Consider the following 22,576-nt stretch of genomic DNA (forward strand, 5'->3'; position numbering starts at 1 on the left):
TCTGGGTCCAGGTGTGCCCATTGGTACTGGGGTGTTATTGTTGCTAAGCCTTCAAAAAGTGCTGGGAATGGTCTGCATACACACACACACACATCTATGTATCTGTCCACGTGTCTGTGTGCATTCCATCTCTCTACATACAGTAAAACCCACACATTCACATTGATACCTCTCATTCCAGTCCACCTCAGAGTTACTCTCATCCTCTCCTTTCCCCTTTCTGTATTTTGTATTTCCCTTCACTGATAGAGAAACCTGACTCTCAGCACACTTAGTGAATTTTTTTATTTGCGCACCCCCCTCTGGTGTGTAACCAAACTCCCGGGCCCGTGGGGCGAAAGCTCATCCCCAGAGGTGTCCCTGCCCCATCCATTCCCATCTTGGTGCTAAAGGCCCTGGTAGAAATCTCAGTCCCCATGAAGAGGAAAAGAGAGGGAAAGAGGGAAGAAGGAGGAAAGACCAGTTAGAAAGCTTGGCTGCGGACTAGTCTCCCTTCCTCATTCCCCCTCTCAAACAAGATGGGCAAGGAAAGCTCTGCCTGGATTAAGGGGAAGGGAAGGAGAGCCATATTCATTTACTCTGAAACAATGGCCTAGGAGATCGTCCAGCAGTTTCATTATAGCTGCTTTCAAATGAATGATTTTGAAGATGAGTATTTTAAAAAAAACAGCTTTTTCCCCTTTATTACAGAACTGATACATATACATTATTGAATGTTAAAAAATACAAAGAAGACATTTTAAAAGTACAATTACCAACCATTTTCCCATCCAAAGATAATCACTTAGTTTTTTGGTGTATCCTTTTCCCCGCCACCCAACTCTTTCAGTTTGCAAAATTTCAAACCCACAGCAAAGCCGCATTGATAGTACAATGAACATCTGTCAACCAGTCACCTAGAGTCACCAAGTGTTGTCACTTTGCTACATTTGACTTGTCTCTTTCTTTCTTTATATTCTATATTTTTCCACGTGGTCACTGAAACTCTGTGGCAGACACCGTGGTAATTAATATCTAAAAACTTCAGTATGTTTGCTAAGAACAAGAATGTTCTCCTACCCAGCCACAGTATAAATGTCTCACTCTGAAAACGAAGCCGGGCACAGTGGCTCACGCCTGTACACCCAGCATTTTGGGAGGCCCGGGTGCGAGGATTGCTTGAGCATAGGAGTTTGAGACCAGCCTGGGTAACAAAGTGAGACCCCGTCTCTATAGCACATTTAAAATGAGCTGGGCGTGGTGTTGTGTGCTGAGGTGGGAGGATCACTTGGGCCCAGGAGGTTGAGGCTGCACTCCAGCCTGGCCGACAGAGAGACTGTCTTGGGGGCAGGGGGTGAAGAACACTTCTCCAGTGATACCCTGTTCCTGTTTCAGTTTCCCCAATTGTCAAACTAATAACGTCCTTGGTTCCATCATTGATGATGTTAAATTTAATCACTTGGATGATCTGGTAGATGTCTCCATTGTAAAGGTAACCTTTCCCCTTTCAAACTTATAAGTAGTGTATAAGGTTACTGCTTTGAGACTGGAAATACCCTGTTCTCCAAAAGACTCTCACCAATAATTAGATTTCACCTCCAAAAGAAACCTTCCTGTATCTTCTTTTTAAAAAGAAATTTGAGTATCAGCATGAACTCATGGATTATGTTTTTATTCAGTGTGTTAGAATCTCTCCTGTCATTATTCATCCTGATGTTCAAATTGTCCCACAATTGGTCAGTGAGGCCCCTTCGGCCTGGCTCCTCTACCCTTTTGCCATGTTGCCGTCACGTTTTCAGCGCTTATTTTACTTTACCACACACAATGCTCCGGGCTCACCTTGAAGTTTTTGCCCCAGCCCCAGAAGCAGCTGTTCCTCCAACTTCATTTTAATGGGAAATGGTATTTAAAACTAGGATCTGAGCCTTACTTAGGTGAACTCATTTCTTGAGAAGTGTTACTGCATCTCGACCTTTTTAGAGCTAGCAAACATATACAAAAAATATAAAACTATACAAATTAACTGATCCCTTTAATGCAGTCACCAAAGTTTTCTCCCTTCTTTCTTCCATGCTGGCTTCTTTCCCACCGCCCACCGTGGGCATCCCCGCTCTCAGCGACGTGGATATGTTTGTACTCATTCGCTCAGTCCCACAATCCACAAATGAGCTTCGGACTTGTCTCCTTTCCTTGAAGAAAATCGCATTACACATACACATCTACGTAGGCAAAGGCCCCTCTCTTTGTCCCCCTCGCTGACATTTTGGCTGGTGCACCTGCTCCCTTCGGACGGAGCAGGAGAGCAAAGCGCTGGCCTGGGATCCAGGGAGCCTCCCGGGGCCTGTCCTGCGGCCACGAGGGCGCCTCACCACCCGTCCAGGGCGGGGTCCGCGGGCTCATAGGGCTGCAGCCAGGCGTCACTGTCATTCCCCTCGGGGACGCTCGTCCCTCTCACCGGCAGCGGGCAGATGGTCAGGGGATCCGGGTGTTCGCCGCCGTCGTGGGCCCTGGGCCTGAAGTACGCGCAGAGCGCGCCCGAGAAGGTGTCGTGGAAGGTGAAGATGTGGGACCCGTCGGACACGTTGAAGAAGGACAGCTGTCCGGCCTCGTGGTCCAGGAAGACGCCCAGGCGCCGCGGAGGCACCCGCAGGGGGAGCGCGACGCGGTGCGGGGCCAGGACGAAGTACTCGCAGCCGTTCCACAGCCCCAGCACCCAGTAGCCGGTCGCCGGGCTCAGGCGCACAGACCCCGCGCGCGGCACCGCGGCCAGGCAGGCGCCCAGGAACCAGCGGCTGCGGCGGCCCACGTGCACCTCCCAGTAGTGGCGGCCCGCGGAGAACCGCTCCAGGCTCAGGACGCACGTCTGCTCCGAGAACCGCTGCGGGTGGCCGGGCGCCGGGCCTGGCGGCGCCCCGCGGGAAGTCACGCTCTTGCCATCCGCAGACACCTCCAGGCTGGGGTGCGCTGAGGCCGGATCCAGAGTCACATCCACTGCGCAGAGCCACAGCGTCAGTGCCCGCCCAGGACGGTCTGGGCCCCGTCCGTGTCCTCCCCAAGACGGACAAACCTCTAGTTTCTCTTGGTGGAATAATCAATGAAATGAACCCCTTACCCCGACCCTCAGCCCTGCAGACCCCCTCCCCAGGACTGAAGTGGCATGTGTAAGTCACTCCTGAGTGTGTGATTGTGACAAGGAATCCTGTCCTTTCCTGAACTGGAAGGTCCCTGAATTCCATACCAGAGATAGCAAAGGAAGTGTATTGGCGGGGAGGGAGCCATGTCCCCGTCAAGGGGAAGGACCTATGGGCTGGTTCTAGTTCCTGCTGGTGGCACCACCCTGTGTGACCTTGGCATAATCAGGAGAGCGCTGAGCGCCAGTTTACAGAAATTTTTGGATTTTTTTTTTTTTCCACATAGAGTCATTCAGAAAAGTTTTTAAAAGGATTTTATAAGGACCTTTGAGATCATCTAGTCCAGTGCCCCACATTTCAACACCCCATCCCATTTGACAGATGGGAACCTAGGGGACCCCTTCTGTCAGAGGATCTGGGAGTTTCCTTACAGACTCTGCACTCTGGCCTGCAAGGAGCCCCAAGCTAGATGGAAACAAACCTAGTGTAACCCCGAGGAGCGATGCGTTTGGGAGCTCACGTGTGCGTGTGTGTGCATACACATGCAGGCATATGTGTCGTGTGGCGTGTTTGCAAGTGTGCGTGTGTGTCTGTGTGTGTGCAGGCCCCACACTTGGCTCCTAGAAAGCCCCGTCCTCTAATTTCAGATCTCTCCACCTCCCTTCTGTTTAAAGATCCAGCCAGACCAAAACACAAATCAGTTTCCTGGCTTCAGTTACCTGCGTATTTTTGGGCTGCTCTCCACTCTGAAATCAAACAGAGAAGGGGAAAAAGGCTCAGAAATCTCAGTCAGTAACTCTGGAATCTTAACAAAGTCTCCAGATGCATGAGGGATGCATGCAGATCGAATGACCCCACTCCCACCATGACAACTGGTTTGAATCCAGACTGGTCTTGGGGCTCACCATGTATTTTCCTGAGAAAGTTTAGATTGAGTAGAGGCCTGTGTCATTGATACCAGAGCTACATACAGGCTGAAATTCTGCTGGAAAAAGCAGGAGAGTGGAGCACGTAGGTAAAGAGACTAGAAGCAGCCTGGAGACAGAAGTGGAACCTCAGCCTCTGGCCGGCCAGGCTGTGCCCAGGAGGCCCAGCTGAGCCTGACAGGCCCCAAAGATACCCTCTAGATGTCCTGTCTTTTCCTGATATGCCTCCATTCTTAGTGTGAATCAATCTGAGTGGATTTCTGTTGTGTTTTATCTTGTTTTGTTTTGCAACAAAGATATCACCAGGTCACAAAAGCAAAAGCAACACAAGACATTCTCAGAGCTCCAGATATTTACAGCAAGGCTTTGCTGCCCCGGTTTTGTGTCAGGATAACTGGCGAAGCTTTAAACACAACAGGTCTTGCGTGGAATATCTCAGCTCTACAAAGATGTTGATTTTCCCTAAGTTTATCTGTAAGTTCAAAGCAATCCTATGTAAAACTCCTTCTGGATTTTTTGGGGAGATTTATGAATTTATCCTAAAATTTATATTTTAAAAACGTTTATTCACCTTAAAAAAGGAAGTGGAAATGGAGAAGGAAAACTTGTACTTTCAGCTACTACAAAAGCCACAGCAGTAAAAACGATGATGTAACAGGTGGCCAATGGACAAACTCATATAGAGATGGGAATCCAATGTGCATCCAACGTGGTTCCCCACATCAGTGGCCACCTGGAATGCTGGAGTAAATGGCGTTGGTAAGCCCAACTCACTATATGGAGAAAAATCACAGGATTCTCACCCAACACCTCATAAAATGGCAAACTTTAGAGGGATTAAAGATGCAAATGTAACATAAAGATAGTAGAAAGGTTTTTGTAGTTACATAAAAAAAATAGAAGAAAGTGTAAGAGAATCTTTGTGACCTAAGTGTGAGGAAGGTCTTCTTCAACAAAACTTCAAAAACACAAACCATAAGGTAAAAAGTTGATGGATTATGTTTTATCAAAATTAATAATTCCTTTTCAATAAGGGGAACTATGGACCAAGCTAATGGCAGATGGCACAACAGAAGAAGGAACTCACGATGTTTACCCACAAGGGATTAATATCTCTCTCTCTCTCTCTCTCTCACACACACACACACAGATACAATAGTCCTGTTAATAATAAAAGACAGCAATCCCATAAGAAAAATGGGTCAGTGATGTGATGTGAGCTGGCAGTTTTCAGTAGAGGAAGCCCCCAGAACCAACTAGCATATGCAGAGATGCTCAATCTTCTCAGCATTCAGAGGTCGCGAACCTAAAGAACAATGAGCCATCACTTATCCCCCCCGATTGGCAAACTTAGAAAGCTGGCTCACATGAGATGTGGGCACATGGAATCTCACTGCATGGCTGGTGGCAGGATAATGACACTGCCTTCAGGGGATCCCACTATCCCCTTAGTGATGTACCCACCATGGGCCAGCAGTCCCCCTCCTAGTTATATACCCCAGAGGAATCTCCACACAGCGCCGTAAGGCAACACGTTTGAGTCTATGCATTCAGTGTTGTTGTGGAGTTAGAGGCAGCCTGGATACCTTCTCCAGGAGGGTGGCTGGCTAAAATGAAGCACTCTGTGGTAAGGAGGGAAAACAGACTGAATGCACACAAGTGGCAGCGATGGGTATTAAAGCATGATGATGCGTGGGAGAAGCAAGGAACAGCACAGAACCATAAATATCACTTACATGAACTAAGAGGCATATGCATAAATCGATATTCACGTTTTGCAAGAATATATACAAAATATATACATTAGACTGTCTGCGTTATGGGTGAATAGAGGGAGGTATGCAGAGAAGTATTTACACGCACAGCAAGACACTCATGCCAGAACCATGAGTCTGAGTTTTGGGGGATGGGCGCCGGGAGTCGAGGTAACTCTGATGTGTCACCAGGATTGGAACTAGTGGCTTGCAGTACACTTAGTCCTCAGGACAGAGTATAACCTCTACCCAGTGACACAGATTAACACATGCTGTGTGAGGCCGCAGAATGCAACCAGAATGAAGCCCAATTGGTTAATCAGGGTGAGTTGGACCGGGGTGCTCAGATATAGATGAGGAAGGATCAGAGAGAGACAGGTTCCACTCACCAGCCTGGCCTTCAGCCCGTCTCCAGTCTGAAGCAACCAAGGGAAAACAGGAAATTAGCACATCAGGACCCCAAGCTTCCCTGCTCACACATCACATCTTGTACCCACCCCATCTCCTCCCCTCCTCTCTCTCCTGCCACCCACATAGCCAGCAGAGGTCCTGCCTGGGCATCATACCTGGTTGGGAGATGAGAAGAAGATATATGGGGAATCAGATGCAAAATGATGAATCAGGAGAAATAGTTCTTTTTTCTTTTTCTTTTTTTTTTTTTTGAGACAGAGTCTCGCTCTGTCGCCCAGGCTGGAGTGCAGTGGCACGATCTCGGCTCACTGCAAGCTCCGCCTCCCGGGTTCACGCCATTCTCCTGCCTCAGGTGTCCGCTACTATGCTCGGCTAATTTTTTGTATTTTTAGAAGAGACGGGGTTTCACAGTGTTAGCCAGGCTGGTCTCAATCTCCTGACATCCTGATCAGCCCGCCTCGGCCTCCCAAAGTGCTGGGATTACAGGCGTGAGCCACCGGGCCCGGCCCTGAGGAGAAATAGTTCTAAGAGGGGTCACTTACCAAGCTCTGTCTGAAGCTTCTCTGCAAGCAGAACACACAAAGAAAACATCAGCCTGCAGATGGGTGGAACCATCTTCCCAAGACAGGCCACTGGGAGGAGCTTCCTTAGCCTTAAGCCATTGCTAATCACAGCTTCATTTTTTTTTTCACAGCTTCATCTTTGCCCCTTCATTGCCCTCAAAAAGAGGCCCATCTGCAGGACCCTTATGCCTCATCCTATCTTAGCTCAAAGGTGGAAATCTGCACACAGCCTAGAAGGGGAACCAGATCTTAGTACTGACATGCCTCTTCCCAGGGTTCAGGTTGTTCCTTCTGCCTGAAATCACGGGCTTCCTGGGGCGGAACTCCCACATACGTGCAGGCACTGAGCGCAGCCTATGTGAGCCTCACGGTCACTCACGGGGTGCGTTATTTGAAGGACTGGAAGGACATCACACCCAATTATTTCCCCTGACCAAATACCAAGGACTCCGACATTTTGCTACTAAAAATGCATTCCTTTGATCTGTCCACCCAATGTCAAGCTCTCAAAAGTAAATGCTCCTGGGAGAGGCATTCATGCTATAGGGTTATGATGTACAATTCAGACTATAAGCTTTAATGACTTATTAGGGCTCTTTTCATTCCCCTTGAAGGGCGAGGTAGACTGCAAGACAAGCTTCCCCAACCTTACAGTTTCATCTGAATTGCCCCCCAACCCTGACACCATGATGGCCTTTTCCTCCATTCCCCCTCCCTTGGGTTCACTCTCTCTTCCTCTCTACAGAGACACATCCGATGGTTTCACGTCTGTGAGTCCCTCTGGGAAGAAAAGTGAATCTGAGAAATTATTTCCATTTTGGTGCAAATTAAAGGTGCCACCCTTCCTAGTGCCATTTGCATTAAAAAGAGAAGGATATTTTAAGAAGACGAACCAGAGACAGTAAACGTTTTATGATGAATTTCAACTGAATTGTCTAATTTGCAGGGGAGGAACTGGTAGGGTCTGTCCAGAGGGTCTCAGGCAGCTGCACAGTGGCAGGCAGCCATCCTCTCAGCCCCTTAGCAAGGGAAGAGGTGGAGGCTCACAGGGATGGTTTAGAATTAGATAGTTGCCAGCCGCTGCCCAAAGGGAGCCCCTCCTCCCATTACACAGGCACGGGGTCCACCCCACCGGCTGACAGGCAGCACCGTGGCCCCGCACCCAGAACACAGGGGTCCACCCCACCGGCTGACAGGCAGCACTGTGGCCCCACACCCAGAACACAGGGGTCCACCCCACCAGCTGACAGGTAGCACTGCAACGCCGCACCCAGAACACAGGGGTCCACCCCACCGGCTGACAGGCAGCACTGCGACCCCACACCCAGAACACAGGGGTCCACCCCACTGGCTGACAGGCAGCGCCGTGGCCCCACACCCAGAACACAGGGGTCCACCCCACTGGCTGACAGGCAGCGCCGTGGCCCCACACCCAGAACACAGGGGTCCACCCCACCAGCTGACAGGTAGCACTGCAACGCCGCACCCAGAACACAGGGGTCCACCCCACCGGCTGACAGGCAGCACTGTGGCCCCACACCCAGAACACAGGGGTCCACCCCACCGGCTGACAGGCAGCACTGCGACCCCACACCCAGAACTTACCCAGCTCTGCAGTGAGTTTCTCTAGAGAAAAAAAAAAAAGATGAAGAAAAGGGGAAAGACTTTCAGGTTGGGGAATGAGGCAGACAGAACAGATGGATGAACACTGAGGCCTCACCTCCGATGTGGCACTCCCACCCGCGGTGGTCTGCGGGCCCAGGCTGGGCTGGACAGTGAGGCTCCAGGCAGGGGATGGGGAAGTGCGCACCCTTGGCTCCCCTTCTCCATAGGAGGGTGACCCAGCGCCCTCCCTCCTGCTAGTGTGAAAATGAATGTGGGAGCCTTCCAAATTCATTACGCTCAGGGGAAACGTTAAGCCCTGGACACTGCCTCACATAACTCGGCTGTTTTCTCTGGTGCCTGACCGCTGCTTCCTGACTCTGTGTTGAGATGTTAGGCATCAGCCCGACTCCCTGCGCTTTATGAAAACCTGGACGAAATGACGCTGGCAGCAGAGACCCTGGTCACTGTTCCCTCTGTACGGTGTCACGTTAAGCAAGCTCCGAGGGTGTAATCAACAGCAGCCCATCAGCCCTGACATCTGTATACTAGCCTCCGTGTGGAACGTGCAACTGTTCAGCACCTCCGCTTCTGTCCCTACGAACGATCTTCCCTTTTCCCCCACCGGGGTCACTGGCCACCGTTCCCGGGTGGCCGCCCTGACACCTCGCGCTGGAAGAAACCCTTGTGATGGGATCCAGAGCCTTCGGATTACGGCGGGCTGGCACTTAGGGGGATGGGTGCAGAACGCCGTGTCCCCACTCACCTTGTCTCTTCTCCGCCTGCTTCTTCAGCTTTTCTGCAGGGAAAACGGGAGGGGAGAGGCTGAGCGCGCGCCCCCTGCTCCTGCCAGGCCCTTCCCGCGCCGCGTCCTGGGAGGAGGCACCCCCAGGCCCCGGGTTCCAGGACCGGCCGGGCGCCCTCCCCGCCCCACGGCTCCCCAGCACAGCCCCGGGCGGCCCCGCGCCGGTACCTCGGCGTCTCCGCTGCTTCTGGAGGAGGCCCAGGGCCAGCGCCGCGAGGACCAACAGCAGCGGCGGCAGCGCCGCCAGGGTCCCGACGAACGCGCCCTTCCACGGGGAGGCTCCGGGTAAAAACACGTCTGGAAAACACCCCACGGGGCCGTGTCGGTCTAGGCGCCGCTGAACACCGACAGACCAGACCCGCTGCCCGCCGCGTGCGGGAAAACCTCCCGAGGGACCTTCGCCGGGCGGTGAAGCTGTGAGATGGGAGTGGAGCGGCCGCCCCGCGCGCTCGAGGTGGGAGCGGAGGGGCTGGGACGAGCCGCAGGGAGGGCAGGAGGGAACCGCGCCCCCGCCCGGCTCAAGGCTGCTGCGGCCACAGCGCTGCCCTCGCTCCGCTTCTTCCCGCTCTCGCCCCGCGTGCGAAGGCGGGAGGGTCCCAGGGGCTTGGCTGGCGGGGGGTGTCCGGGGGCTCCTGCCCGGCACCCGCGCGGTCTAATCCACAATCCGCGCTTGTCTGCAAACATTCGGCTTCTACCTGGGCTCTTACCACGCTTTTGGAAGAAGTGAGAACAAAACCACGCGCGCGCAGCCTCGCAGCTCCCACCTCCCTCCCGGCTCCCCGGGGGGACCCGCCCCCGCCGGACGTGGCCTGGGGCAGCACCCACAGCACCAGCCGGCGGGGACGCGCAGAACCCACTGGCCCGTCACAAACCCTGTGGCAGTTTAATAGAGTAACTTTCTGTCTGTGTCATCTAATTATTAGAAAATGGTGCTTTTATCTCAGATCTTTAAAAAGTATTCTCTTCTTTGTAGTAAAATATACGTAACATTTCCCATCTTAACCATTTTTAAGTACAGTTCAGGGGCATTAAGTGCATTCACCACGTCATGCAAGCATCACCACCGCCCATCTCCAGAAGTTTCTTCATCTTTCAAAACTGAAACTCTGTACTTATTAAACAGTAATTCCTCTTCCCAGGCCCGAGCCCCTGGTGCCCTCAGTATACTCTCCATCCCTGTGGACTTGACTCCTCTAGGTAATCCCACATCAGTGGAATCAGATGGCATTTATTCTGTTGTGTCTGGCTTATAAGTGACATCAGTGGACTGTGGTTTTTAATTTTGTTTTTCTAGCAGTGCGTTTTTATTGTATGGTACAAAAACACTGGGTCACAATGGATTGGTCCTCACAACAGATGGTGTGTGAAGCAATGGGGACTATCTCTCTGACCTGTGACCCTCTCCCTTGACCCTCTGGCCTCCTCGCTGTTCTGCCAGCAGCCGGCAGGTTCCCTCTCAGGCCCCTGGCTTTGCCCTTCCCGCCACCAGAATGCCTTCCCAAAGGTATCCATGTAAATAATGCCCTCTGTAAAGGGGTCCATGCATGCAAGCATTTACCCATCTAAAATTTATATATAAACTTGTTTCATAATAAATATCATTAAGATTTATATTAAAAGCTAAAAAGAAAATATTGGCTTTTTCCTGGTGCAAAAAGAAAGACTCTTTCCTCTTCCCCTCTCTTAGTTCATTTTCCTTAGAAAATGTATCAATTCTTTCTTTACAACCCAAGAATGTTTTTGTTAAGGGCCACTTGTTTGAAATGTAAACGTAAAAGAGAGAGCACTGCCGTGGAGATCCCTGTCTCATGGGAGTTTAGCTTAGCCGCGTGGCTCCAAGTTGTAACTACAGGCTTGCTGTAGACATATCACATGCTTGATTTTTCCTTTGGTTAAAGACATTTGGCTCACACAGATGGACATCCCAATTCCCAGGTGTTGCCAGGTCCTCCTGCTTGCAGACAAGTTATCATTTATCTTGAGAACATGTGTGCATTGGCTTGTATCTGACCGACTATATCAAAGGGGGAGATTCTTTTCTGTTATAATAAAATAGCTTTTGATTTGGACTCATGTGAAAAATGGCCCGTATGTTGGGTTTGTCCTCAAAATGTAAAACAATTAGAACCATGAACATGAAACCCTTCGGTGGCTGCCTCATAATAAGACTTTAATATTACCTTGCCTTCAGCTCACTGCCTACACGCCCACTTCCCGGACATGCCTTTTGTAATCTGTGGACATGCCCCACTACTTTCAGCCTGCTTCATTTTTCTCTACAGCACCTACCACCTTCTTCTTCTTTTGTGTGTTTTTTTTTTTTTTTTTTTTTTGAGTCTGAGTCTCACTCTGTCACCCAGGCTGGAGTGCAGATCTCGGCTCACTGCAACCTCTGCCCCCAGGTTCAAGCGATTCTCCTGCCTCAGCCTCCCGAGTAGCTGGGATTACAGGCGTCTGCCACCACGCCGGGCTAATTTTTGTATTTTTCATAGAGATGGGGTTTCACCATCTTGGCCAGGCTGGTCTTGAACTCCTGACCTCGTGATCCACCCGCCTCAGCCTCCCAAAGTGCCGGGATTACAGGCGTGAGCCACTGCACCTGGCCGCACCTATCACCTTCTAACGTGATGTGACAGAATGCACTTCTTTTGCTTATTGTCTGTATCCCCCACTGGCATGGGGACCTGAGGGTAGGGACTGGGGTCACGTTGTGGAAACTCAATACATACTGTTTGGGAGACAGCATTGAGAATCTATTGGCTCCCATGATGCCTCTGATGAGCAGAGTTGATGGGTTTTATTGTATGGCCTTAGGCACAGAAAGGCGGACTCTCTGGGGCCTCTCTCACCCACTGTTTGGGTTCTCAGTAGTGTTCTTAGTGTGTTCCTAATATCCAAGTGGCTGACTTTTCAGGTGTCAAGGCCAACACACCCTATACACAGACAGGCACAGTGCCATTGTGTCTTTATAGACTGCCTTTGGGCCAATGTGTATGTCGACATGAGGACTGGGAAGATGGATGTGAGCTGACAACCACTGACCTGCTATCTGGACCACGAACTCTTTCTTCTGGCCCAAGAGGAGATTCTGGATGGAGAGGGACACGTTGCTGAGGGCTCCCTCTCGGACAACCACAGATGTTTCCAGACTGAACAGGCCCTGGGCATCCCAGACGATGGCTTCAAACTCTGGAGGCAGGCACTGTCCCTGGTGGTCTCTCCACTGAGCCTTAGGCTTGGGGTACCAGCCACTGGATCTGAGCCTCAGCTGAATGCCTCCTTCCTGGAAGCCCTCAAGGGAGAGGTGAGGGTCTGAGCCCAGCCCTGGTGGAGGCAGGAGGAGTGGGAAAGATCAGGCTCCTTCTGAGAAATCACGCATAAAGTTCATGCCACTGTTCACCATTTGTAGTCACTATAAAGCATCATGAAGTGTGACTGCTATTAAGACGTGTGTGGGCTTGACATTCCCCACCCATGGATGGGAAATGACAGTCTAAATCAGTGGTAGTATATGGGGACAGTAATACCCCTGAGGGACATTTGGAAATATGAAGGGGGTCATTGGGTGGGGGAAGGGCTCCTGCCATTTAATCATGTTAGGAAAGGGACAGTTTCCCTAGAATGAAGAATGGCAGCACCCTAAATTCTAATAATTAGAGTTGTGACTCTTCTCCTTCTCTTGAACTCCCCCAGAGCTCTAGTGCCTGCATTATACACACTCCCTTATCTCTCCATCGTTGTGGAACTAGCATTATATTTTGAGTATGCAAAACATTAATGTGGTTTAAATGCCAGTGCTGTATAGAAATGTGTATCAGGAAAAAAGCTCCATCCTTTCCATGTCATCACACCTCACCCTACGTAACCAATCTCATCCATTTCTAGTGTATCCTTCCTATGTTCCCTTTTGCAATGTTTCTCCTTCTTTCTTACAATGCAAGTGTATATTATTGAACCTTGCATTTTACTTTTCTCCCTTAACAATACTAGAAATCACTCCGCATCCATTCAGAGACCACCTCATCGTTGTCTCAGATGCATAATATAGATTACTCCATTGGGTGGATAGAGCATGCTCAGCTTTTAAGCTTGGATATTTAGGTGGTTTCCATGATTTTGCAATTATTTTTAAAAAGCTTTACAAAGATTAACTCATACATATGCTTTTTTCATATTGGAGGTATCGGAGGTGGAGTAAGTTCCTGGAGGTGGGATTGCTATGTCAAAGGGTAGACACACAGCTAGTCCTCTTAAGTATTACCAAATTCCCCTGTCCTGGAGCTTTCCAACTTTGAATTCCACTAACGCAGTACAAGACAGCTTGCTTCTCCATAGCTCCATCAACAGTACGTGGAAGAGCTTTTGAAATTTTCCTAGTCTGACAGTTAAAAAAAAATTGCATTTTGACGTAGCTTTGATTTGCCTTTCTCTCACTGTAATTTTGTTACTCATAATATATTATATAATATACATTATTTTATATTCATATATGATAAATAAATATATATAATATATAACATATTAATATATAATATATATTTTATATATATATATATATTTCAAGACACAGTTTTCACCCAGGCTGGAGTGCAGTGGCAAGTCAAGCTCACTGCAGCCAGATCCTTCCACCTCACCCTCCTGGGTAGCTGCGACTACAGGCACCACCACACCTGGCTAAGAGATGGGGTCTCCCTATGTTGCCTGGGCTGGTCTCGAACTCTGGGGCTCAAGTGATCTGCTTGCCTCGGTCTACCAAAGTGCTGGGATTACAGGCTTGAGCCACTGTACCCGGCCCTTTTCATATGTTTAAGGGCTATTTGTGTGTTTTTTGGTGAACTGTTTGTTTTGTGTGCTCATTTGAGAATGGCCCTATCCATCAGCTTTTATGTTTTTTAAAAATCACCAACGTTCTTCTGTTCTCTGTGACTCCACCTCTACTTAGCAAAGCACCTGGATCTCCCTCCCCCCTGCAGGGCCTTAGGTCAGTCCACGCACTTGCCACCTCCAGTTCCCAGAGAGCTTCGCCAGAGAAGTTGTCGGAGAGGAAGCGGCAGCCATACATGCCCTTGTCAGAGGGGACGATGCTGTGAAGCTGCAGGACCACGCTGCCATAGGCGATGTCGTCCTTGACCAACTTGGTCCTGTTCTGGAACGCCTGCATCTGCCTGCCAGGGAGCTCCCGCTGCTCCCGGTACAGGTGCACCACATCTGAGGTGTGGCTCCGGAACCAGCGGATCTCCATTTGCTGGGCATCCAGCTGTGGCCATAGGTGGCACGGGAACTCCACCTCCTCCCCGACGACAGCCAGGATGAGATGGTCAGGGCCTAGCACCTTGACCTCTAGGATGACAAGTCAGAACAGGCAAAAGCAACCCTCATCCAATTTTTAAAAAAGTTATCACACCCCTTTATAGCTGAGGAATCTACAGCAAACCATGCAAACAAGAAAGGCGAGATACTCTACAGGACAACTGGCCTGGAGCCTTGAACGAGTAATTTTTACGAAAAAACGTGAGTGCACGATTAAACAAATACACAGGTGACATCACAACCAGATTTGTGGTGCTGAGCTGGTAACTGGTTTCATCCAACCAGGTACAAATGTTATTTTGGGGACAATTATGTAAATATGACCAAGGCATTAAGTGAAATGGAATCTTTGATCAAAAAAGCAAGTCTCAAAATAATCTGTACAGTATTATCTTAAGTAAAAAACATATGTATTTGCATAAATGTGCAGAGAAAAATATCTGAAAGGAGACACCAAATTGCTGATGGTGATAATTTCTGCATGATGAGAATAGATATTTTCTTATTTTTGCTTGTCTGATTTTCCAAGTTTAAAAAATAATTCACAAGTACAGCTTCTACAAAGGGTATCAAGAATCATCTATGAGGGCTCCCTGCTCCACAGGTTTTCTTATCAAAAGGCCAACCAAACCCTTCCTTTGAGACTTATTTGTTGGGATCTTTCCTTTGATCACCCTCCTCCTTGAAGGCTTCTTCATGGGGCCTCTCTGCTCCCTTTGGTGTGGTCTGTTGTCTGCAGTTCCCATGAGAGTTGCTGCTCCTGTGCAGTTCTTCTGCATGCACGGTTCCCTGCCACCCCACAGGCACTCACTCTTCTCTCTGGCCTCTGTACCTCTCCTGTCCTTTCTTTCCAAGTTCAGCTAAAACTCCATCCCGAAGCTCTCTTGTCATGGACCTCCCCTGTCCTGCACTTGGCTCACAGGAAATGGAGGGACCTTCCTTTGTTCACACTACTTGAGGCACCTCATTGCCCGCTGGGTGAGTATCCAATACCCTTCCTACAAGTTTCCTTCTCCAGGTTCTCTCCGGCTGTCTCTCTGCACACACCGATGTCTGACTGTTTCCCTGGGCACACCCTACCTCAGCTAATCCCCTCCCTGTCATCTTCCTGGAGAATGTGTATCCTGTAAGCCTCTGCTCCAACTATATTCCCTCTACGGCTCTCCTCAGCTTTCCGGGAACAAATCATTGCTCTTAGCTGTGCTCCCAAAGTCTTTGGACACGATTCTCTCTCTCTCTCTCTCTCTCCCTCTCTCTCTCGCTGTCTCTCTCGCTCTCTCTCTCTCTCTCTCGCTGTCTCTCTCTCTCTCTCCCTCTCTCTCTCGCTGTCTCTCTCGCTCTCTCTCTCTCTCTCTCACTGTCTCTCTCGCTCTCTCTCTCTCTCTCTCGCTGTCTCTCTCGCTCTCTCTCTCTCTCTCAGCCATGGTCACATAGATGGACAACCATTTATGCCACATCCACACCCCTCCCTTGATTAAAGACTGCTGAAGACCTGGGCTATGTTGCGGTCACCTTGGTATTCCTGGTTTCCAGCCCAGGAAATTAGGAAGTCACCTTTGAATTATTAGTTTACACCCTCTGTTGGCTACATCTTTCATGAGAGAAGCTTTGCAAGGGGTAAAGTTAAAAACGTATATCTATGAGTTCAGCACAAACACAGGCCAGTGAGTTTCCTGGCACCGTCTGGCTCTGCTCCCTGCTATGCCTGTGGATTTCGGAGTGCTGGGAAGTGTGCAGGAGGTGTTGGGGGCTGGAGAGATGGTGGAGGAACATTGGGGGCTGGAGAGATGGTAGAGGAACACTACAGGCTGGGGAGATGGTGGAGGGACACTACAGGCTGGGGAGATGGTGGAGGGACACTACAGGCTGGGGAGATGGTGGAGGGACACTACAGGCTGGGGAGATGGTGGAGGGACACTACAGGCTGGGGAGATGGTGGAGGAGGTGTTGGGGGCTGGGGAGATGGTGGAGGAACATTGGGGGCTGGGGAGATGGTGGAGGAACATCACTACAGGCTGGGTAATGCTCAGGGTAGTGGCTCTTTAACAACCAGGATGGAAGTCTTTTCTGTATTTTAGCATCTGGCATGCCCTGGTACTGTGCTAAGATCGTAGCCCTGGAGAGCACCTGGAAGGAGGGGTGGTGGTCACGTCCTGGCCAGCTGAGCTGCAGATCAGACACAATACCTGAGCTCGGCTCCCCAGGCTGAAGGAGGAGGAGGTGCATGAGGAAGGCAAGACTGCTGGTCAGAGATACTGGCTTCAAGGAGTCCAGGGAGACTGGGAAATCCACCATCTCTTGTCAGCAGTGGGGGCCACCTGGAGAGGGACAAAGGGATGCTGGAGCGACATGCAGAGGTGGGGGGAGCTGGAACGCACTCCATCACACCTGAAGTCTGTTGTAGCCTCAGTTATTTTTGTCTTGTTCTTAAATTCCTTGCAAGCCTCAGCGCTTGGCTTCTTCCATGGCCGGAGCGGAGAGCTGCTTCTAATTTTCCCGGGGGACACTGTTAATGGCATCCGTGGCCTTGCCCAGGTTCACAGAGCTGCAAGGGGACGAGGCTGAAGGATCCCAGAGGAAGCAGCTTCTGTGCTGCTTATTGTTTAGAGCCAGGAATAGAGCCGCACAATGTGTGGGGGCTCAGCGCACCCCCCTTTTCTGGGCTTAGCAACTTTCCTCAAACAAAGGGCAATCTCTGAAGATCTCAGATGCATTTTCATTCTCCCTGCGTCACCACCACCAACCCAAACTTCGTCCCACTTCCCTTTGGTCTGGAACATCGAGTCCGCAAAACAGAGGAACAAACACAGAGTTCTGCTTTCTCAGAAGTGGAGTGCATGCAGGTGGCTGCCTGCCAGCCCCAATGACATCCTAGGACCTCTCCTCTAGGCCTGGGACCTCAAGTTGTGCCTTCAGGAGGCCAGCTGGTAACTGTCTGTGTGTTAATAGCATCTTCGGGGCCACAGTGATGGAGTCATCCCCTCTAGCCACCCCTTCCTCATCTGTGACCCAGGAGGCCCAGACCCAGCCCAGCCAAGGGCTACCCCCTCACTCCTGATGCTCTGCTCCCTTGGGCCCCACTAATGACTCACGGCCAGAGAGTGTGCTGCTGCCAATGAATCTCTGGAGATACACAAAACTCTCCATATTTCTCTTGCATTTAGTTCTGCAAGATTTTAGGCAGATTTTGTCATTGGCTGGACGGAAATCTCTGCCTGAACCATGGAAGAACCAATGCTCACTCCCATGGGTTGCTGGGAGCTCTTGAAATCAAAGTCAGCACCTCCCTTCCCCTCTGCCTTCCCAACGTCCATGCACTGTCTTCATCCTGGGACTGCACCCCTTGCCTTTCACTTCATCACAGTGCCCTTGCTGGGGAAGGCCACGGTGGGCTCCTCTCTCCAGCCCTCTCTGTCTCCCCGTCGGCCCCCACGGCTTGGCTTTTTTTCTGAGACCTTGGCATGGCAGGTGTTTCTGGTGTCCTGTGGCCACAGGGCACTGGCCACATTGTCAGCAATACCACCAGCAGGTGTGAAGGAAGGACTTTCAAAGCTGCTGGGCCACACAGTGGCAGAAGGATCAGAGGAGGTGTGCAGGGTGAGTTAATGAGGTGGTAGAGGCTCCCCAGGGACCCTTAGGCTGGGAGGGACCCAGACAGGCAGGAATACAAGGGAAGAGGGGTGGCCTGTGAGGCTCATGGGCTGATGGCCCTGTCTCCTAGAGCTGAAATTGAGGGGACAAACAGAGGACAGTTTGGGACAGCTGCAGGTGTGTTTCAAGAAGGTTCAAGGACAGGAGGTGGGGTCCCCCTGAAGTAGGGCCATGTTGACACCTTTCAGTTATTGGAATACGATTCACACAATAACCAGCGCGGGCAGAGGCCTCGGGCAGGGTCTGTGGCTACTGGTGGAAGCCTCTCTGTGACAGGTGGGGAAGCTGGCAAGGAAGGATTCCAGCAAAGGGGTCTACACTGGTTGTGCACCTTCTCACCCTCTCCTCTGTTCCCTTCTCTTTTCCTTTATACTTCAGTCTTTTCTTCTGGATTCTAGACACAGGTTAGAGACTCATGACAGTAAAGCCAGGAGGGGCACGTCAGCGTGCAGCTAGTACCTTCCAAAACCAAGAGGGGCTCAGGGTGTGTTTATGCATCCATTCCGATGGGTTGGGTTCTGGGGAATTATTCGAGGTTGTGTTCGGTTGTGACACAGGTCCGCTCATAAGGTGGTAATGGGGCACGAGACAGGTCCCATAGCTGGCCTCCTCGTAGAAGGAGCACTCGCTCCAATTTCCCTGGACTGGGGGCAGGCTGCCACCTCCTGGGGACAGGGGATTGGGGCAGGATGTTCCAGAACCGTGGAAGTGCTAGAGGGACCTCAGTTCTCTGTTGTGATACACCTGTGTGATTCCCATCATGGGATCTTCAGGGGAGAAGGATTGTAGACACACACACACACAGACACACACACACAGACACACACACAGACACACACACATAGACACACATAGACACACACACACGCACATAGACACACACACAGACACATACACAGACACAGACACACACAGACACACACATAGACACACAGACACACACACACAGACACACACGCACATAGACACACACACGCACATAGACACACACACAGACACACACACAGACACACAGACACACACACGCACATAGACACACACACAGAGACACACACACACAGACACACACACAGACACAGACACACACACAGACACACAGACACACACAGACACACACACACAGACACACAGACACACACGCACATAGACACACACAGAGACACACGCACATAGACACACACACAGACACACACATGCACAGACACACACACACATAGACACACACACACGCACGTGCTGACAGTAATAAAAACTAACATGCATTGGGCACTTCCTATCAAGCACTTATCTATACCTCAATATTATTATTATTTTTATTATTACTAATAGGTCCAAATTACAGATAAGGAAACGGAGGCCCGGGAGCTGAGTGACTTGCTCCTGCACACAGTGGGTGAGTGGTGGGTGGGGTTCCACCCACTGTCTGGTTCCAGAGCCTCGCTCTGTGCTTCTCGAATTCAGATTCCTCACCAGCTGCGTCGTGTGTCTGGGTACACCCTTCAGTCACTCCTGTTACCCAAAACCATGACCATCTCAGGAACCAGCTGTCCACAGACCAAACACTCACCCTAACCTGCCATCACACAGAGGCACCAAAGAAGCGACCTGCTCACACGGTGCCAGCCACAAAACCAGCCAACCAACCGACTAATGAATAAAAAATTTAAAATCCTGCTGCCAGATAAAACAACTTAAAACTCATGTCTCCCTAAGACTTTGTCAAGAGCATCTTCTCAGCCAGGAGGAACAGGCACCTGGTCCCTTTGCTCCCAACACTCAAGGGTATCATCCTGAAAGCCTTTAGCAGAGAGAGATGGTCTGGCAACTTCCTGAAGGGAAAAGTCAGTGGCTCCTGAACAGCACCCTCCTCCCCACTTGCTGCTGCGTCCGCCCTCTCTGACCTCACTCTCCAGTGAAGGATCCAGGGTACTCAATCCTTACTTGAAGTGCAAGTCCCCTCCTCGAAGGAAACACTTTCCACTCTCTGCTGTTTTGATTACACTGTAAATTGATTTCAGGTTCTGTTCCTGGTGAGGAGGTTTTGCCTGGGGAAGGAGTAAGGGACTGGACGCATCGGATATTTGGGGAGGATGGAAAACCCAGTGTGCCCAAGGACCACAGAGGGGTCGTCCAGCTGGAGCTGAGCTCCCCGGCGGGCACATGCCCCTCGTCCTCCCACAGAAGGATCGTCCAGCTGGAGCTGAGCTCCCCGGCGGGCACATGCTCCTCGTCCTCCCACAGAGGGATCGTCCAGCTGGAGCTGAGCTCCCCGGCGGGGAACGTGCCCCTCGTCCTCCCAGGAGCCCCGGGCTGCTCCCTCCGGAAGGCACAGGGAGAAATAAGGGGTCCTGAGAAATGTCACCGCCTGCACCCAGCAAAAGCCCATTTCTTTCTTCTCCTTCTCTTTTTTTCTTTCTTTTCTTCTTGCTCTCTCACCGCCCCCAGCCCGCCCCACTCCTGTTCTGTCCTCCTGCACCTGCAATTCCTAAACAACCCTGATGTTATTCTGATTTCCGGTCCCTCAGTCTTGAGTCTGTCTTTAAAGATGAGTACTTTTTGCTTTGTTACTGTTATTTTTTAGATAATTTATTGTTAAATAAAGAATTTTAAAGCAAAATGCAGTGGGACAGATGTCAAAGGCAAGTTGAAAACATAATTTCTGTCAAATACTATTCTGGATTTCCTAAGATTAGGCACAAGAAAAGCGTCAAATGAAAAGGTACTTACTCAAACTAAGTCTTTTTAAAAGGTCTGCATTTGAAAGGAAAACAACTTTTCACTAAAAATATACATCATTCTTATTACATGAAAACCATAATTTAAGAGACTGAGAAAAAAGGTTTTTGATTCACAAATAAACGGCATCTCCCTAATACACTTAGGAATGTTTGTTTTTAATCAGTGACTCTTAAGAATCACTGCTTCCACCTGACAAACTCACGAGTCACTATGGATTGGTGTCCTCTCAGCCACCCTGAAGCATCCCATTTTTCTCTACACATGTCCTGTTCTCCAACTTTCAGCAAAGCAAGATTGGAGAAAAAGAGGATTAGAAGGAACTTCAGTTGGTTCCCTAGTGAATAACTTAACAAAATAAAACCCGCTTTTCCATTTGTATTACACATTCACAATCTCTCACTCTTACTATATTGGTGTATTTCAGATTCTGTCCACACATATAATTATTTGCCTGAACTTAACACTATCTTCCTGACAAAAAAGTAAATCTCCCAAGGACATCTCCGAACCTGGCGGTGTCCACAGGCCACGTTCTCCCACAGGACCCCCTCGCCTGCCATGCAGCTGTTGGCGTTGTCCTGAGTGATCCCAGCGTTTCCTCGGGGGCAGAGCAAAACCTTGGGGGTTCTCTAACATAATTTTAAGACTACGTTTCACACTTAAATGACCACATTACGAAACCTGGCAGGAAAATCCATGTTATTAATAAATGCCATGTCTCTTGCTCTCCCAAACACAGAAGTATTTTTTGCTCTGCCTGTGTCTGAGGAGACTATGAGGTCCCAGAGTGGAAAACTTCTCTAGTAACAAAGTACAGAAATTATCCCTGAAGTCTAGTCTTCGCTTTGCTACTTCTGTAAGCTGTGTGGCTGGTAGATTTTGCCTGTCTCCTGTCCTCCACTTCCCAAGCTGCAAGTCCGCAGGTGTCAGTGGGGCCTTGGCCCTCTCCCACCGGCCTCCCCGACACCCCTGCAATGCCCTTCCCCCCGGCAGACCCCAGCCAGTGCTCACTGCCTGTGCTGGTTTGATTTCAATAGGTCCACGAGAGGCTTTCCACCCTTTTCGTCTCTAAGGAAGATGGACCGCCCCAAGAAGGGAACCGCCATGAGGCTTGAAATCTTTTTCGTCTGGTGGGGGCAATGGGCTGTATCAGGATCCTGCATCCTGAGATGGGGCCCACCTAGGCGGGCGTGGACATCTCCTCTTGGCCACACTCAAAACATCCCATGCTGCAGCCAAGCTCGGATAATAAAATGGTGCCACTAATTGTACGCCCTCCCAGAGCTTCCCACCTTCATTTTCTGATTGCCATTTCTGAAAGGTGGAGGAGTAGGCAGCTGTGGAGAATGAGCCACTTACCTGGCAGGTAGCAGCAAAAGGTCTGAAATGGCAGATGAGTCCTGGTGATCTCGCCTCCTCTGCAAGGGCGATGATTGCTGTAAAGTGTCTTGGTCCCAGATGCTAAGATTCCCTAGACGTGGACTGGCAGCTGAGCTCCAGAGGCCAGGGCACGTGTGACAGAATTATTTATCCATCTTCCACCCTAAGATAAATGCTGTTTGCTCTGCCCTTGGCTATGAAAACCATAATGGATAGAACAAAACAAGGAAGTCATCATATCCTGTCTCTGAGAATAATCTTGAATTCCCATGTAAAATGTCTCTCCAGGGTCACAGAAGGAGGGGAAAGGTATCTGAGAGCTTTG

General features: G+C 50.2%; 1 protein-coding gene across 2 annotated transcripts; it reads right to left on the bottom strand.

The window, feature by feature from the left end:
* Positions 1-655: 655 nt before the first annotated feature.
* Positions 656-22,495, bottom strand: BTNL9 (butyrophilin like 9). 2 transcript variants are annotated; one of them, XM_055284900.2, is made up of 11 exons: positions 22,231-22,495; positions 16,668-16,799; positions 14,167-14,511; positions 12,214-12,495; positions 9,340-9,468; positions 9,133-9,165; positions 8,370-8,390; positions 6,744-6,764; positions 6,180-6,206; positions 3,830-3,856; positions 656-2,970 (listed from the first exon to the last, which is right to left on the bottom strand). In XM_055284900.2, the coding sequence occupies exons 2-11, from the start codon at positions 16,774-16,776 to the stop codon at positions 2,345-2,347; spliced, it is 1,620 nt and encodes a 539-aa protein (XP_055140875.1). In that variant the 5' UTR covers positions 16,777-16,799; positions 22,231-22,495; the 3' UTR covers positions 656-2,344. The 2 variants fall into 2 exon arrangements, with proteins under 2 accessions (XP_055140875.1, XP_055140876.1); XM_055284901.2 differs by lacking the exons at positions 656-2,970; positions 3,830-3,856 and adding an exon at positions 5,375-5,658.
* Positions 22,496-22,576: the final 81 nt, after the last annotated feature.

Source organism: Symphalangus syndactylus, chromosome 7 (assembly GCF_028878055.3).
Source record: "Symphalangus syndactylus isolate Jambi chromosome 7, NHGRI_mSymSyn1-v2.1_pri, whole genome shotgun sequence".
NCBI lineage: Eukaryota > Metazoa > Chordata > Mammalia > Primates > Hylobatidae > Symphalangus > Symphalangus syndactylus.